This window comes from Sturnus vulgaris, chromosome 1, assembly GCF_052056855.1.
Source record: "Sturnus vulgaris isolate bStuVul1 chromosome 1, bStuVul1.hap1, whole genome shotgun sequence".
Lineage (NCBI taxonomy): Eukaryota > Metazoa > Chordata > Aves > Passeriformes > Sturnidae > Sturnus > Sturnus vulgaris.
Genome location: NC_142243.1, coordinates 32,351,062 through 32,367,747, shown reverse-complemented (window position 1 = coordinate 32,367,747; position 16,686 = coordinate 32,351,062). Strand labels below are relative to the sequence as shown.

The following is a 16,686-nucleotide window of genomic DNA, read 5'->3' as shown; positions in this document are numbered from 1 at the left end:
CCAGCATAGCTCATTTCCTTTGTGTTGATGGAGTTGTCAGGGAAAACAGTAGCACACAAGCTTCTCCAACTTTTTTACTGCCACCACAGGATGAGAAGTCTCACTGGTCACCCCACCTTGGCCAGGCCACCTGTTGGAGCTGTGCTTGCACCAACGATGTGTGGAGCTTCCATGGGAGGGGCTGTCGAGGTCTCTGTGGCAGGAAAACGTGCCTCCAGCAGCAAAAGCAATTCCAGTTACATGGCTTTAATAACATGTTGGGTTTGGGTTGCATGGAGCTGTGTGAATATGAAGGAATGGTTTCCAAAGCACAGCATAGAAAATTAGTGAAGAAAAAGAGCTAGGAAAACATTACTAATATATGCTAATATATAAAGAAAGCAAATTTACCCCTCTGAATTTTGTAGACTAAGCAAGGCTTGAGGAGGAAAAGATCAATTGATTTGCTAAGATCAGGAAGGAATGTGAATCAAGGATGTAATATAAAGAGATGGGAGTTTTGTCTTTTTGTGGGCATTTTGATGATACACTTGGATATATCTGGCTAAGTCATTCAAATAGCAAAGCATTTTTTATGCAGCACCTTAGGTGATTTACTCAATATGCATTGCTGTATTTTCCTTCTTTTTCCTTCTCTTCGGTCTGTTTTACTTTGGTTTTAAATCCCACTTCGAAACACATGCTATCTTTCACATAAATTGAAGAGGAGCATGTGCAATCTTCTCCCAGTGTTTTACAGCCCTTCAAGTTAGGAGACTGTGGAATTGCATGATGAATGTTGTTTGTGGTACTTCCTCACTCAAAACGTTTTTTCTTTTAAACAGGAAAATTCAAGAGAAGAAGGCAGAGGTCTGGTTCACCAGGTCTCCAATGAAAGCAGGCTGTCTATTGCTGACTCTCTCACAGAATTTTTTGATGCACAGGAAGTCCTGCTGTCTGCTAGTTCTTCAGAAAATGAGGTCTGAGCAAGAAGACTGACATCATTCAGATGTATTTTCTTATCTGTTTATTAACATGCAATCTTTCTGACTGCCAGAAAATTTAAATTTTCAAAACATTTAGAAATTAATATGCCATTTATATTTATTTGTTGTCATTGTCTTTTCACTGTAAAGGGTAGCAATTATTATGAAGAAGCCTTATATACACAGTGAGGGAGATGGCAATTAAGTAGCTTGTATGCAGACACTGCAGACATTGTAGTCTGCCTTCAATCATTACAAAGATGCCCAGGGAATTGCATCACAAAAATACTTATTCATAACCCTCCTTGTGGTACCTGTAGGTACCTTGAGGCTGATGTCATGCATATTGAAATTTATTTGATCACTTTTTCTTCTCTTGGGCTTCATAAAAACCTTGGCTTTTGATAGAAGGAAAGCCTTCTTAGTTGTGAAGCCAAGGAAAGGAAGCATGTCTCCACTCAAGTTAAAATTTCAATTATAGTGATCTCTCCCAAACTCAATTGTGCTTCTTGGGACTTTGTAATACTTTTCTATAGTACTGAAACACAGCTTAAAGGGTTCAATTATATCAAAACAACAATTGCAGCTGAAAGTAATAATTTATATGTGCATTTGGTATTATTTTAATGAGTGATGTATCTTGCTTTTTTCCCCACCCCACACTCAGGTATCAGATGATGACTCATATGTAAGTGATATCAGTGATAATGTCTCAGAAGATAACCTAAGCAATGACATGGAGAATGAAAGACAAACTTTAGGTAAGTTAAATGGGTTTTTTATGCCACATTTTGAGAATTTTATTTCTGTTTGTTTGGAATATTTTTTTTTCTTCTCTTACTTGATAATTAGATATTACACGTTTTGAGATGTAAACAGCCTGTGTTTTTTCTCAAATAGACTCAGACTGGTTTGGAACTGCAGATTCTGGCTAATCTGCTTACCTGGGCACTGTTGATTAAGCAGGATGGTGGTTCTGTATCAGCAGGGAAACACCTCCTTTTCTTGGCTTCTCTGATGCAATGGCAGCTCCCTCTAAGTTTCTCATGGCCACAGGATTTTTCAAAGTACTAAGGCCCAGCTGTTTTCATTTTTTCAAAAAGTTATTTTTTTTCTTGTCACACTGTATTTTCAGTCTGCAGTTTAGCAGCTGCTTTCAGAAGTCCTGTTGTTTTAGCAGAACTCTGTGTTTAAAGGAACATGAGAATTATTACTCACTGGCAGCTGTGGTGCATGACTGTAAGAACTTCTTTCTTGCATGTATTAATCATGACGGTTTTGTTAGTATATGTGTGATTTTGTCCTTCTTATGGAAAGAGACTCAAAAAAAGGAGAAGATTTGGTCATTGCAACCTAATTGGCTTTGTGCCTTCAACTAACCACAATGTTCTTCCCAGTCTAACAATATATTTTTATTTTCAAAAATGCTGAACAGTGATTTCTTACTAGCAGCTGTTTGCTGATCATCTCCAAGGACCAGCAGACTCCTATGAACTTGGGTAGTTTGATATGTATTCTGTAACTGTTCAAAATGAAGAATTTTTAATTTTTTCTTTGAAGATAGGAAAGCATGCAAATGAATTTATCTCATGATCCGGACTTTAGAAAGCTGTATTAATGTGGCAGTTCATCTTTTTCTAACAAAGACTGTCATTGAAGCTCTTCAGTATAGGAAGTGCCTCTGCATGCTTCTGGTGCATGCTATTTCCGTGCTTTGGGCAGCCTGCCACTGCCATTAATAGAAAACTGGATATCTTTCTCCTACAGGGCTTTATCTGCACCATAAATTGTGGGATTATGACAAAATCCTCTGGCCACTGTAATGCCGAAGGTCAGATGAGATGTTGATAATGGTCCGTGAAAGTCATTGACTCGAACTGGAGGTCAGATGTCTAAAGCTCCTTCAGCATTCACCCTGTCTGTCACAGCTCTCTCTGTAATAGAGACTAGGCAAACTTCACTGCTTAGAAAATTTGGCATCTGAGTATTGAAGTTCTTGCTCTACTCTGTTTTTTTCAACAGCTTACCTCAATTAACGGACTGGTCCAGAATATGTAAATGAGTCAATTGGTTTTCTGCTTTTAATCAGAAGCTGCCAAAAGACATAGCCAAATTCTATTTCTGGGAGCCCTTTTAAACAGAGATAAGTTTTTAGCATTTGCCTCATTCCTGAGCTATCTAACAGAGCATCCTTCTTTTTTGCCTCTTCTGATATTAAATAAACTCTTCTGATAGGGAAGTTTAGAAGTCAGCCCTTTAATTCTCAACAGTATAATTGTTTCAGGTAGATTTTTTGATTCATAGTGCCTATTCCATTTTTAAGCAAAAAGAAAGATACAGGCAAGGGACTGCAAATAGTTCACCTGACCTTGTTAGAATAACTCAGTCATATGAGGTTTAGGACTTCTAGTTTGCCAGCGGCAGGAAAGATGGAAACACCTTTCTCAAAACTCTAAAAACTCCACGTGAAGCACGGGCTGGGAGGCATGGCAGCCATGGAGAAGTTTGTCCTTGTCACTGCTGTTAAGCGCTGCTGATGCTGTGCTTATGTCAGTGGCAGAGAAGAGGAAGTACTGGTTAAGTGCATTTAAGGGCAGGGATTCTTCAGGCATGTGTAGCACAGAAAGAGATGTGCTGCCCAGTGTGGGTTTAATTCCTTCGAGTCAGAGCTGTGTGAGGAAAGCCAGAAAAGGACAGGGGTTGACAGGCTGAGGCTGTGCCTGAACGTCTTCAAATAGTAACTGATCCTAAGGCAGGAGCTTCCTAGGTGCTCCTGAGGGTGTGGAAAGAAAAAATATGTTCTTGTAGTGGCAAACACATTCCTCTCTGAAACAAATGTGATGTACAGCTAAGCAATATAATCATTTCAGTCTAGTGCCTGTTGTGGAAGCTTGTAACTCTATTTGGCTTTTGCTACAAATCCTGTCATGGCACACTTAGAACTGTTTATCCTGTTCTGATTGCTTTGATATAGCAACACAGACTTCAGATATTCATGTCAAGGACTCTTGACTTGTTGACTTGAGTCCTTTTCTTTTTTTTTTTTTTTTCTTTTAAATAATCTTCAGCAAACCCATAGGTCTACAATTGCTTCAGCTTTTCCATCCTTAAAAGACGTCAGTTCTCCATCAATGTATGGGCGTATCTCAAAGTAACATCACTGAGTTTAACTGCTATGGAGAGCAATGTGGAAAATCCTGAATGTAAATTTGTGGCACAGTAAATTTCCCTGGTGGGAGTATGCAAAAAAGTAGGAAAAGATAAGTAGGAGTAGTTATTATCCTTGCATTTGTAAGTTACATCTCGCCTTCTGAGAAGTGTCAACTTAATTGAAGCTCTGTCAGGGAAGGAGGTTGTATGTCCCCTAAACAGATAGGAATCCATCTCTGTTACAAATAGAATAGTTATAATATTTACTCTTTCAAATTCAGTGGAAAGTCTGAGCCTTTTCTTACAGACGTTAAGGGAAAAGAAGGTCATTTTTATGCATCTCTTGTACTTGACATTTTACTTCTGTTAAAGTACATAAAATGTTATTCTTAATTTTTTCATTTTTCTAACAGGCTATCTTTAAGCCACAAGTGAAATACTTAAATGAATCGTGGGTGGAAGGAAGTTTTGACAGAAGAAAAGATGGTTGCATTTTAATTTATGTTTGCAAAGGGGATGAAACTAAGAAAATGTGAATTTAATTGTTCTGCCACTTCCTTCCGTTTCAGATTGTATTTCTGAAAGCGGAATTGGATGCAATTCTAAACGGAGAACATGTTTACCAGCTCCATGTCCTAACACAAGTAACATCAGCCTATGGAATATCCTGAGGAATAACATAGGAAAGGATCTCTCCAAAGTGGCCATGCCTGTTGAGTTAAATGAGCCACTGAACACCCTGCAGCGCCTCTGCGAGGAGCTGGAGTACAGCGAGCTCCTGGATAAAGCAGCACACACACCAAACCCCTTTGAGAGGATGGTAAATACCTCATTCCAAATACCTAGGAACATTCAATGGAATTAGAATAGAGTAAACATAAAAGCAATAATGCTGAAGAAATGAAGGTGTTCTATTCCATTGCTTTGTTTCTCTGAGCTGAGAGGCAAACTCTCCAAGTGTGTCTGTACACACTGACATAGCCACTATTTTTGACTCTTCTGCTCCATTTCTGTTGCTTTTTCAGAAAGTCTTTCTCCCCTCCAGAGCCTTGCTGTCCTGCAAGTTTAAACAAAAAAAGGAGCCTGCAGCTGTTTCTGTTTTGCAGCTCTTGCTCTCTAATATTAAAAATTTACAGCAAAAAGGGAGGAGGGGATTGAACTTAGTTCCCTCTCAAAGATGAAAGCTACAATAGATCTTTTTCAAGGGTGTCTGATCTGGTAGCACATTTGTTCATAGGGATGCTGGATCTTCCAGCCCTACATGACTCTAATATCTCTATATTAACTATATGAGCTCCATGTTTTTTATTAACTGGTTTTCTGAGGTTTTTGTTTATCCAAAATGTTAAGGATCTCAAAACCAGGCTGCATGCTGCATGCTGGGTACGAAAATGATGTCATCTATTCAGAACCCTGAATTCTGCATTTGGCAAAAGAGCAAGAGAGAAATGCATTTCAGTTGCTCTGCTTCCAGGTGTACAAGAGCTACTTAATATGCAAGCCCATAAATAAAGAATTAGAAGTTCCCTAAATTCTCTTAAATGGAAGATACAGATTTTCCCATAAGCTGAATTAAGCCTTTTCAGCTCAATATATCTTATCTCAAAATGAGGTTATTAATGAGAGTAGGTAGTCATGTTATAAATACTGCTTGAAAAATCTCTTTCCTCATTCTGACACTTTCAAGGCTTACAATTTAGGGCCTATTCGTAGGGTGTGGTCACTCACTGGAGGTTTCAGTCTATAGCTTTTTTTGTTCTCTTGAGAACATATGTTAAAAGGAAAAGGAAATGAGCAGTAGCTGTTTAAAAGGCTTCTTTTCCCTCCTTCCCACACCCAAACATCTGGAAATTACCTCAGACTGGTGTATTCTTTGCCTCTGAGAAATTCCTGAAGCAAAATTTAATGCTAGCTGTTGCACAGTAATTGCAACAGTTCATAAAAGAGCCTATCCCCAGTGGATTTGTTTTCTGAAACTGTGAAAAGATAGTATCTACACTTTCACGAGATGAGGAAAAGGGAATGAAAAGAGGAAAAAAGTGTTACAAAAGAGATTTGAATCAAACAACCCTGAATTCTAATTCCTCATATTATGCTTGAGTTGACTGCAAAAATTTGGAAGGGCTATCTGTGTGTCAGTCATGATCAACAGTTTCATGATTAGGTAGAAACACCCAGTAGCTAAAAGATAATTTAAGTCAAACAGCATTAGAAATAGCAAAGTTGGTGAAAACTCATCCAATATTTCCTGTGCCATGTTTATGAAAAGGATAGTTGATACATTTATGGAGTCACAGATATAACTATAAAAACCTGTTATTATGCAAAATTTAACAGTGACTTTTAAGGTTAATTCTTTGAACGGTGTTGCAGAATGCTAAACTGTTTCACTTTTCAGAAATGTTTCAGTTGATAAAATTTGCAGTATCTGACCCTAAAAATTCTATCCCTGACCTATTGAATGACTCTGATAATTGAATAATCCTCTAGCTTGCAGGAGGCGTGCATGTTTGTAGTCTGCAAATGAAGGGGAAAAATACAGAATCAGGATAAAGCTTTCTTTTTTTGTGTGTGTGTGTCTGTTGTAAATTAATTAATTAAAGTCCCAAATATGTGCTTCCCAGGTGTACATAGCTGCCTTTGCAGTGTCTGCCTATGCATCCAGTTACTACCGAGCTGGAAGTAAGCCATTTAATCCTGTGCTTGGAGAAACCTATGAATGTATTCGTGAAGATAAGGGTTTCCAGTTCTTTGCAGAGCAGGTATTGTATGCTGCAACTCTTAGAATTGCTACTCGATACACTGCTGAATTCTAAATGTGTGGTTGGAATCCTCTAGAATTAATGGCAAAATACAAGATTACTTTGCATTACCTGAGCTCAGCAAAACCCAGCAAGGGACCTGGCTGAATTATAAACAAAGGGAATTGTTTTTTGAGGAAAGTCTGCTAAGCCTGGCATGGAACATCACAACCAGGAGCTGACACTCGAGGAGCAAAGGCTGGCAGGCTGTCTGCTCCAGTAACAAGATAACTTGGTTAAGTAGAGTGCAATTCCCCATGCTGAAATCTGATCACAACTGCAACAAAAGTTTACATTCTTGTCATTTTCTTTTGTGTGTGATCATTAAAAATACTATATCTTCAGCTTATTAATGTCTTCTTTTATAACAAATGTATCCCTTGGGTGAGTCAATCAACCACAACTATTTCCAATGGCACCATGACTATTCTGCTTCCTGTCCAAGCCCTTAGTTGGCTGAGCCTTCCAAATAATCTCTTACCACAGCTGAGTAGGTGAAGGATGTACACAGCACATCATGGTCTGAGTGTTTATGAAGATAATTCCCCAGTAGGAGAGTAATTATTAAGTATGGGTGAAAAATGCTAAATTTAAACCAGTCAAGCTACCGAAATTGCTAAACTTTAGGTGTTTGTTAAAAAGAGATAAAACTCAGACACCTGGTGCCTAGCAAAGTAAGAATGACTGAAAAACGTCTTATTCTGTCTAGACATAACAAAAAAAAATACAAAAAGTGCAAGTGGGCAAAGGTGTGCAACCTAGAAATTTGATCAGAGAAAGAAGGCTTCCTTTAGGAAATGAAAAGTGCTTTTGACCACCTGTGAAGGTACAACATTTTGCACATTATGTTTTAGAACTGACAAAAAGGAATGTTATGTGATCTTTTCTTAGTCTCAGGAAATGTCACAGGCAAAGGTAAAAATAAGGAGGGGAAAAAACCCAACAGTCAAAGCAAGAATCAAATTTAAAGTTCATGTACTAAGATGATGTGTATAGAGCACTGCAAGTACCAGCACAGCATCATATTTGAGTGCCAAAGTGGTGAATAAAGGTTAGTACTGAGTTTAATGTTACACTGAATTAAAGGAAGATATTTTCACTGAATATTGGGTAAGCCAGTACGAAGGCTTGTTCTTCTAAAGAAGAATTTTACTACATGAGTGGACTTGTGCTATTAACAACTGTAGTTCTAACACGAGAAATAAGTGATGTGAGTTTATAGAGTGGTAAAGTTACTGTAAGAATATGGGGTGGAGAAATATTTGGAACAGAGGGCAGTATAGGAGGAAAGAAATTTAATGCAGCTTGCAAGCATTAAATATTTCTCTTTGCATCAGCAGCAGTGGCTTATTTCTTGCACAAGCATTTTGATGCTTACTGCAGATACATTGTTAGTGCAGGCAGAATGTAATTCATGGGATAGACTGACAGAAGATACAAAAAACCAAAGATGGTTTTATCACTAGAGTGAGTTTAGAATAACTCATGTTAGCACCATGACCTTAGTCTGGAATTACAACAGTTTAAGTGAGAGCTAAGTTTAACCCATGTATTATAGTGACATCTGGGGTTAATCTGGGTACAGTATGTAAGAGAGAGAGTGTTGCTCTTGTTGGATTAGGCCATAGCTGAGACTAATTAGTACTTTTATCTTTTTTTTTTTAACCAACTAGAGGATGCTCAATAAATAACTGGATGACTGTGGAAAAAAATCCTCAGTAAGAGATCTGTGAAATGAGTAAAAAAAAAAAAGTAAAAGTTTATTTGAGCCATGTGGATGGTTAAGAAATTAAGTTCATAGTGAAAAATAGCAATTTGACTTGAAAATAAAGATGCCCAAGGAAGAGCAGGTGTTACACATCTTAAGAGCTGGTCCTTGTCAGTTTTTAGTTGTGTTCACTCAGAAGGGAGAATTCAAATTGAGGAGGAGTGGTTGCTTTCACGTTGTCCTTTTTGTCTTTATTGTTGCATTTTAATAGTCTGAATTGTTTATTGGCTTTGCTAGTTGGGTGGTTGCCCTAGTTCATGCAGTGCTATTGCCCAAAGCTGATGAAATGCAGTGCATGTGGTTAGAGTTTCACACCAGAAACACCTGGGGTGTCACTGCTGCAGTAGTAGGGATTGCTGGATGGAATTTCCTGGCTTGATTTCTTCACCCCTGGCCCACTTAGAGATGCTGATCACTATCTCCTCCCTCATACTCAGGGTTTTGTGGTTATTTACTGTACTGAAGATTTTGGCCCTTTGTTGTGTTTTTGGTTTTTTGAAAATTTTTGTCTGTGCACTCAAAGTGTGGGATTTTTTAATCTGTTAAGAGGTCCTAAGGGTAAATCTAATTATCACTTTAGACACAATGTACAAAGTATAGGTAGATTTTCACTCAAACAAGATCTCCGGCCTTTTAAAATAAGCGTTTCCCATTTCTTTCAAGGTTTCTTAGGTCTGAGAACCTTTCTTAATCTCACTGCCTCCCCCTTCAGGACACAACCGCAAAGGGAAAACTAATGTTCAAATTGTAAATGCCCTATGGGAGTGAAGAAGAAAAAACAAAGGAAGCCAAACCAAAATGACTGTTCAAGTGTTCATATGTTAATCTTTTTTCCCCCCTCTCCTTCATGTCTTTGCTATTAGGTCAGTCACCACCCACCTATTTCTGCATGCCATGCTGAATCTGTGAATTTTGCTTTTTGGCAAGGTAACTCTTCAGTCTATTGTTTACTTTTACAGTGTTATAATGTTTTCATTGTATGTCTAACACAAAATATACAGAAATTAGGAAAAGTTGAAATTCCTTGCTTAAATTTGTATAAGAATGGTTTTGTGAAATGTTAGCCTATGCTAATTTGCATGCTTCTTACTTGGATCTTCTGCTGTTATAAAAATTCTCAAGGTATTTTGCTTTGTTTGGATTTTTTTTCATGTAACATTAATTGATTATTATTTTCAGGTACAAATATCTGTTCTTTAAAATTAGATTTGTTTGGGGGGGGATGTTGTTCTTTAGTAAAGAACAATTGTACATCAAGCTATTTATAAAGCAAACCAGCTCCAAAACAGCATGAAAAAACTACAAGTTAAATCCTGAAACTTGGCAAACCTTGTAAACCTGTTCTGAAAACAATTTTCAAAAATGAGCGTAACAGCAAGGATAAATACATTTACCTTCTCTTTCTCTTCTGGCATTATCACAGTATGTAAGATTTTGTGCTATTTGACTACTAATTTTTTTTCAAAAGACGTGTGTTGGAGCTTTGTTTGCTGTGAAGGTGTCAGGCAGTAACAGTACCTGTTAAGTACTGTGTGGTTAGATAATTCTGGGGTGTACACAAAACATGACCATGCCTTTTAACTCACTTAAAATCCCTCACTCAGGGATTTGTCAAATCACAATGTAGCCATATTGTAATTTGTTGTTTTCTGATTGACTCTGCTGACTTGATTAGAGTTATTACAGATGGAGCCATACTGAACACATATTGGAACCCATTAGTCTGGGTTTTATTATTCTCTGTAATTCTTTGCTTTGTAAACAAATACAGGGACACAAGAATCCTTTTGTTCATAGCTCAAAAGCTAAGATGACCAAAAATATATTCATTTTATATACAGTAACTTGAGTACTGCAAAAATAAGACTAGATAGCAGTCTGTCTTAATAAAAATAGATTAGTGATTTGTTTAACAGATCTTGATAACTGTTATGACTCAAATATTTTAACATTTCCTTTAGAGAATGAAGCTCTTCTAATGAGAGCTGAGAATCTGATTAATGTGCGAGTCTGAGATTTGGTCTTCATGAGCACAGGACATTCAATCAAGATGCAGCAGGGCTTGGGGGCTTTTGTTTGCTTTGTTTTTAAATATGGCTAGCTGAGCTTATGGGAGGACTAGACAATAACTTTTTTCCATTGTAAAGGCTCTTGTAATGAGGCTATATTAACTTATGTGGAAAGATTAACACCAATTTAATAATAAAGGCAGTTCTTTCTGTGTGCAAAGACCCTTTCACTTATAGAGTCACCTTCTCAGCTGAAAAGGAGACAGCAACATTGCCAGAGTAGTGCTGTCATCCCACCAGACACTGACCTCGGTTAGTGTGTTCCATCACCAAGAATCTCCTCCTATCTAGAACTGGAAGACTAGGCTCTGACAGGACCCATAGTTTGGAAATAGCTTTCCATGATTTATGAAGCTGGCTCTGCTTTTGCAGAGGAGTGTCAACACATGAGCACTGGACATGAAGGAAGTTTCAGCTATTACAGCAACTGTGCCTGAATTAGTGTGAGCATAGCTTTGAAATAACACTTTGCTTTTTCTCTTCTGTCCTAAAATTATTGCATGATCAGGTTGCACACTGTCTCCCAAGATGTTTCCCACAGGCTGATCTCTGTGGGACAGCTTTGCCATTTATGAGAGCATAGAACTTGGCATAATCTGGTAATGCATTTTAACCTAAAATGCAGTTAAACTCAGTAGGGTGTACCTTTGCCCTTTATCTTCCATCCCACTGCAGAAGACATAAAGCCAGGACAGAATTTGCCTCAACATCATCATACTGGAAGTAGCTTTGGAGCACTTGTGCAGTGTAGGAATCACAATAGAATCACTGTCACTGAAGATGCTGATCCAGCACCAGCCTTCAAAACCAAAAAGACCAAAAGGTCCTTTTCTCACTTGAAAGAAAAGTAACTTTTTTGTTTGCCGAGTTCTCCCCTATATCCCGTTCTAGTCTTTGCAATGATGGGCAGCTCAGTGTGGCTCACTCCTCACTTGCATATACATACTCAGGAGGTGCCTGAGTAATCTCTTAGCTGTGGTTTGAGCATCCATCTCACAACCTGTGTAAGAGTTTCCCCCCAGAATTGCACAGGAAATGGTATTTTGTTTTCCTTCTGTTAGAACAAGCATCTTTTTGAGACCAGAGTTGAATTTTCCCCTCTTTTTCAGGTTGGGCAGGGAATGGAGTTCCTAGGGTCTAAAATAGGAAGGGGTGCAATTCTCCTGAGCTCTGAAGTTACCATGAAAGTTACTGCCTGATTATCTAGCCCAATTTAACTGCACATCCTTTTTGCTGTGCTTCTGTTTCTTTCTCTTCCAGGTGCTTTTGCTCAATAAATTTGGCTAAACTTGCATTGAGTTTTTGTATCTTTTTTATATTTTTGATGAAATGGCATGAGACTTGGACACGTCTTTCTATGAGTCAAACAAAATTTCAGAAGAGCAGTTAAACCTAGAGAGGGAGTTGGACTAAAACCCTCTGCCATTTTGTGTCCTTTGAAACCTTCTTTAGTCACTTGACTGTAGATGTTCTTGTTATATTTTTGTATTTGAAATTCTTTTGTTTTGAAAATCTCTGCATTCATTCACTAGTAACTGAATTGCAAACAAATATAGGCTGCTTATAGCTTATTCAAATTTTTCTTTTGAAAAAGTTTTTGAGAGGACTGTTAAACATCTGCTACTTTGCTATTTAAATAACAAATATTGTGATGAAAATCAAACAAAGCAAACAGCAATAACAAGCCCACCAATGAGTATTTGAAGGTATCCCAACATTCTTTGAACGCTTCTGTTGCACTTTGTTATTTTGAATTTCTTGAAGATAAAGTAGAGCCCAGAAACAGTCTGATTCACCTACCTGTGACTAAACCTGTCTTTTTTTACTTCTTGTTCCAGATGTCAGATGGAAAAACAAATTCTGGGGAAAGTCCATGGAGATTGTTCCAGTTGGCACAACACATGTAACTCTTCCAGCGTAAGTGCTGCCCTTGGGCTCTGCTGCTCATGCACAGGCACAGATGCTTGCACACACTGGAGGCACACTCATTCAGAGGACAGTGAGCTCTGCTCTGCCCTTTGGAAGGACTGGTGCCTATGATTTAATTTAAAGAGAAAAGGGGAGGAAGAAAGACCCCACCGAACCAAAACCAGAAGCATAAATTGGAAGCACTGACTCTTTCAAAGGTTATGAAAAACAAACAGTGAAAAAAACCCCATCACTCCTGTATGCCTTGAAAAAAAGAAAAGTTGGTATTTTCATACTTCAGTTGAATTTCAACCTCAATGCATTTTAAACTCACAGGGAAAATCTGTAGGGTAAAGGAAGCTGTGAATTCTTTTGCTTGAGTATGGTTTTGGGGGAAGAGGTGGTGGTGTTTCTGTCTTTTATAACTAAATTTGTAGAGACCCAGACAGCATGGGGTATTCTAGGCTGTAGGCAAGGCCAACAACCATCATTGCTGCAGAAATAATTACTGTAAGTGAGAAGTAGAACCAGTTACATATCTGGTGTTTATTATCCAAGGAAGCAGCCACTGTAGTGAAGTGTTGAGTATGGTTGGTTTGTTTCCTTTTGTATTTTTAAATAAAAATCTGCAGTGTTTCAATGCTGGCTTGTCAGAACGCCCATTATTGATGAGCAATTAAAATCCCTTAAAGTTTGGCCTATATCCATCATGTTTGCAGAACCAGAGGTCTAAAGGTTGAGTATTGTTCCAATTAAATCTGTTTTCCAGTGAGAGAGTACAAAATTAATTAATCTGCCATCCGAAAAAAATAAAAAAACCAAAGAATTCAAAAACCTAGCACTCATCAAATCAAGCATGCCTTTTTCTTTTAAGTGGATAAAATTGTAGTCTAGTACAATAGTATCCAAAAGGTAATGTATAAACCATGTTATATAGCACCTGCCTTAAGCTTTGGAATGAAAGGTTTCTAGGATGTGAATGAGTGCTCAGAGCCAAGATAATTAATATATTAGGGCCTATGATGTGCTGATGAACTGGGAAGCAACCTGAATCATATGTGATCTCCATGTACTGGTTTGTATCCTTGTGTATTTGATACGGAATTGTATCAAAAATGGTGCCAAGGCTATAGGGAAAAAAATAAGCATTAGTATTAAGTAAATAAGCATTAGTATTAATTTTCATTTTTAAACAGATACATTTTTTTGGTATTTATGATAACATGTGCTGTGCATAGGTAAGGGCAGAAAAACAATTTACTGTGGGATAAATTGGCTGCATATCTGCTAGTCTGTACAAACTGTTCTGGTGTGTGCCCTTACAAAGCACAAGTGAAAGCAAGTGATTAAGGGGAGGTAGGGAAAGATTCTAATAAGGTCACAGGATGTATATGAGACCTTTGCTGTGGGGAAACTGGTGCTTTGCAAGTTGATATTTTACCTTACCACTAGTGAGCTGGCCATCCTCACCCAGAACAAATTGTAGAATTTATGTCTTCATGAGACTTTCCTTTCCTTGATGCTTTATAAAGCTTTTTTATAAGAGCATCTACTTCTTTCATAAAAGGTAAAATGTATTCCCTATTGGTATTTGTTTCTCTCTCTCTCTGTCTGCTGTTTCCCAGTGTGCAACTGCATCTTGAACTGCCTGGTGAGAACTTTTGCTCTTGCTTAAAGCACACATATTAGGCTCAGCCTTGAGAGCTTGAGCCAAGCTTATTCCTCTCAGTACATGTTCCGATCACTCTGGTGGCCCATGGTTTTGTGTTTTCCATTGTCACTATGTTACAAGCTTGGAATGGGCATCTCAGACTGTAGAAGATACTAGAATGATTACTTGTGGAAGCTTGAAACTGGTTAGAAGGACAATTGAAAGAAAACTGAATTCAAGAACAAAGCATATAGCAGAAGTGAAAAGGATATTCTGGGAGGTGGGATTGTTGTCATTGGGTTTGTTTTTGAGAAGAGCTGGAACAAGATGATGAAGCATTCTAGTAAAAAAAAATAGTTTATTTGGTTTCTCTAATCAAGTTCTCTGTAAATTTTTTCCCTCAAGTTTGAGCTCACTTGGACGTGGCATGAGACTTTTCTTGTATTTTTCCTTACAGTTTTAAAGACCACTTTGCATGGAACAAGGTGACATCCTGTATCCATAACATCTTAAGTGGGCAAAGATGGATTGAACACTACGGAGAGATCATCATAAAAAATCTTAATGATGACACATGCCACTGCAAACTGACTTTCATAAAGGTAACCACAGCAATGTTGGCACTGCCTTTTCTAACAGGCACAGCAGTGGGAGGATGCTCTCTGCTGAAGCTCAGCACTCCTGCTAACAAGCTGTAATTACCTGTGATTTCTTGAAAACTATAACTTTGAAGGAACTGCCACTCACTAGACAAAAAAGAGAAGCAACAGCTTTCTTGAGTGATTCCACTGGAAGTGGAGGAATTATGGGGAAAGGAATATCATGGAAAACCTACTCTGGGTTTGATGAGAGATGTAGGCACAAGTGCCTACTGACAGTGGTTTACCACATGCCTCCCACTGGCACATGCTGTGGTTGCATTCATTCAGCAGCTGTAGGACCAGTGCATATGCAGGGTCCTGATGCTCTTTTCTAGCCCTCTGCAGGTACTCAGAGGAGTTTAAATAAGAAGTTGTGGTGTTATTCAAAGCTTTTGCTTCAGTACAAGCAGAATACATACAACTTCTTCAAGAATTGTCCTTATAACTGAAATTAAATTCAGTTTTTGGCAATAGATGACTTCGTAGTAAAGGAAATCAATGAAAATGTAAAGCAATGCCAAAATTTCTAACCTGAGAAATAGTTTTATGAATCATCCTAAGAGACTTGCCTTAACCTGCATTTTCTGTATCTGATTGATGGAGAAAGGCTCTGCTTGACATAGAACAGACCATACAGTTACATGGGAAGTACTGCAGTGTAACCTATGTAGCATGGCATGCTCCTCAGCTAGTTTGAAATTTTTTTTATTTGTTTTCCTGAATACTTTGTGCTTTCTAAGAAGAATTCGAGTGATTTTTTCATTTTTCCCAAATACTTACTTGAAAGTACTTTAATGTATTTTCAGAGCTGCACTGGATGCTTAAAGTTCAAATATTAAAGACTGAGAGCCTGCAAATCTTACACCTTTGATATTGCAAACTGTTTAAAGTGGAGATTAATGTACGAGTTCCTTTTCTTGCTCTTCTGCAAATTTGGGAGAGATGTAGATAGTCAAGTCAGGACTCAGGGTCAACTGTCTTCTATGGGCAAAATTCAAGGTCAGCTGTGCTTCACCTCATAGTGCCCCTAAAAAAAAAGGCAAACAAAATAAACGCAATTCTCAAGTATTTTAAGAAGCTAACATACTAAGAAGCTAGTATTTTAATAGTACTAACACTATTGTAATGCACACCTAAATGAACAGGTTTCATTGCTCTACAGCCTGCTGCTGCTGGCATGGCAAAATGGCCTGCACTTGAGCTCTTATGCACCTTCTTTCCCCTTGTTCCTTTTAATTCTAGGCAAAGTATTGGAATCCAAATGCACATGAGATTGAAGGCAGTGTCATGGATAAATCTGGGAAAGTTGTGCATCGACTCTTTGGGAAGTGGCATGAAAGTTTATACTGTGGGACAACTTCATCTTCAAACTGCATATGGAGAGCAAGTCAGTGATCAGAATGGCTCGTACACAAACTGAGATCTTCTTGAGTATAAGCTTTCATCTCTTTATTAGGCCCCAATTTCTTGTTATTCTTCTGTAGAATATTAGATTTTTGTCAAGAATTTAAAATTTAGATCAGAAGAATATATCATTTAAATAAGATGAGAACATAATCCCATGGCTTCCTGCATTTTGTCCATTCTCCCTCATTATCATATTTGGGTATGAAGTGAGTATTGAGGACTCTAGCAGGAAGGAAAAAAAAAAGGAACAAACTTCTCCTCCTGCTTGTGCAGAAAATGTTGTTTATTTCATGTGTTGAACACTGGAGGATAGCCCACAAAGCTCA

The 16,686-nt window shown here is 38.0% G+C and overlaps 1 protein-coding gene across 9 annotated transcripts in view; it reads left to right on the top strand.

Moving 5' to 3' along the window:
* OSBPL3 (oxysterol binding protein like 3) overlaps positions 1-16,686 on the top strand; it is an 84,906-nt gene that overhangs the window by 60,507 nt on the left and 7,713 nt on the right. For all 9 annotated transcript variants that reach the window (XM_088163164.1, XM_088163156.1, XM_014894323.2 and 6 more), the window contains 8 exons: positions 825-959; positions 1,633-1,726; positions 4,685-4,935; positions 6,740-6,877; positions 9,548-9,611; positions 12,592-12,670; positions 14,770-14,914; positions 16,196-16,340. In XM_088163164.1, the coding sequence (XP_088019290.1) occupies positions 825-959; positions 1,633-1,726; positions 4,685-4,935; positions 6,740-6,877; positions 9,548-9,611; positions 12,592-12,670; positions 14,770-14,914; positions 16,196-16,340 (1,051 nt within the window). The remainder of the gene's footprint in view (positions 1-824; positions 960-1,632; positions 1,727-4,684; positions 4,936-6,739; positions 6,878-9,547; positions 9,612-12,591; positions 12,671-14,769; positions 14,915-16,195; positions 16,341-16,686) is intronic.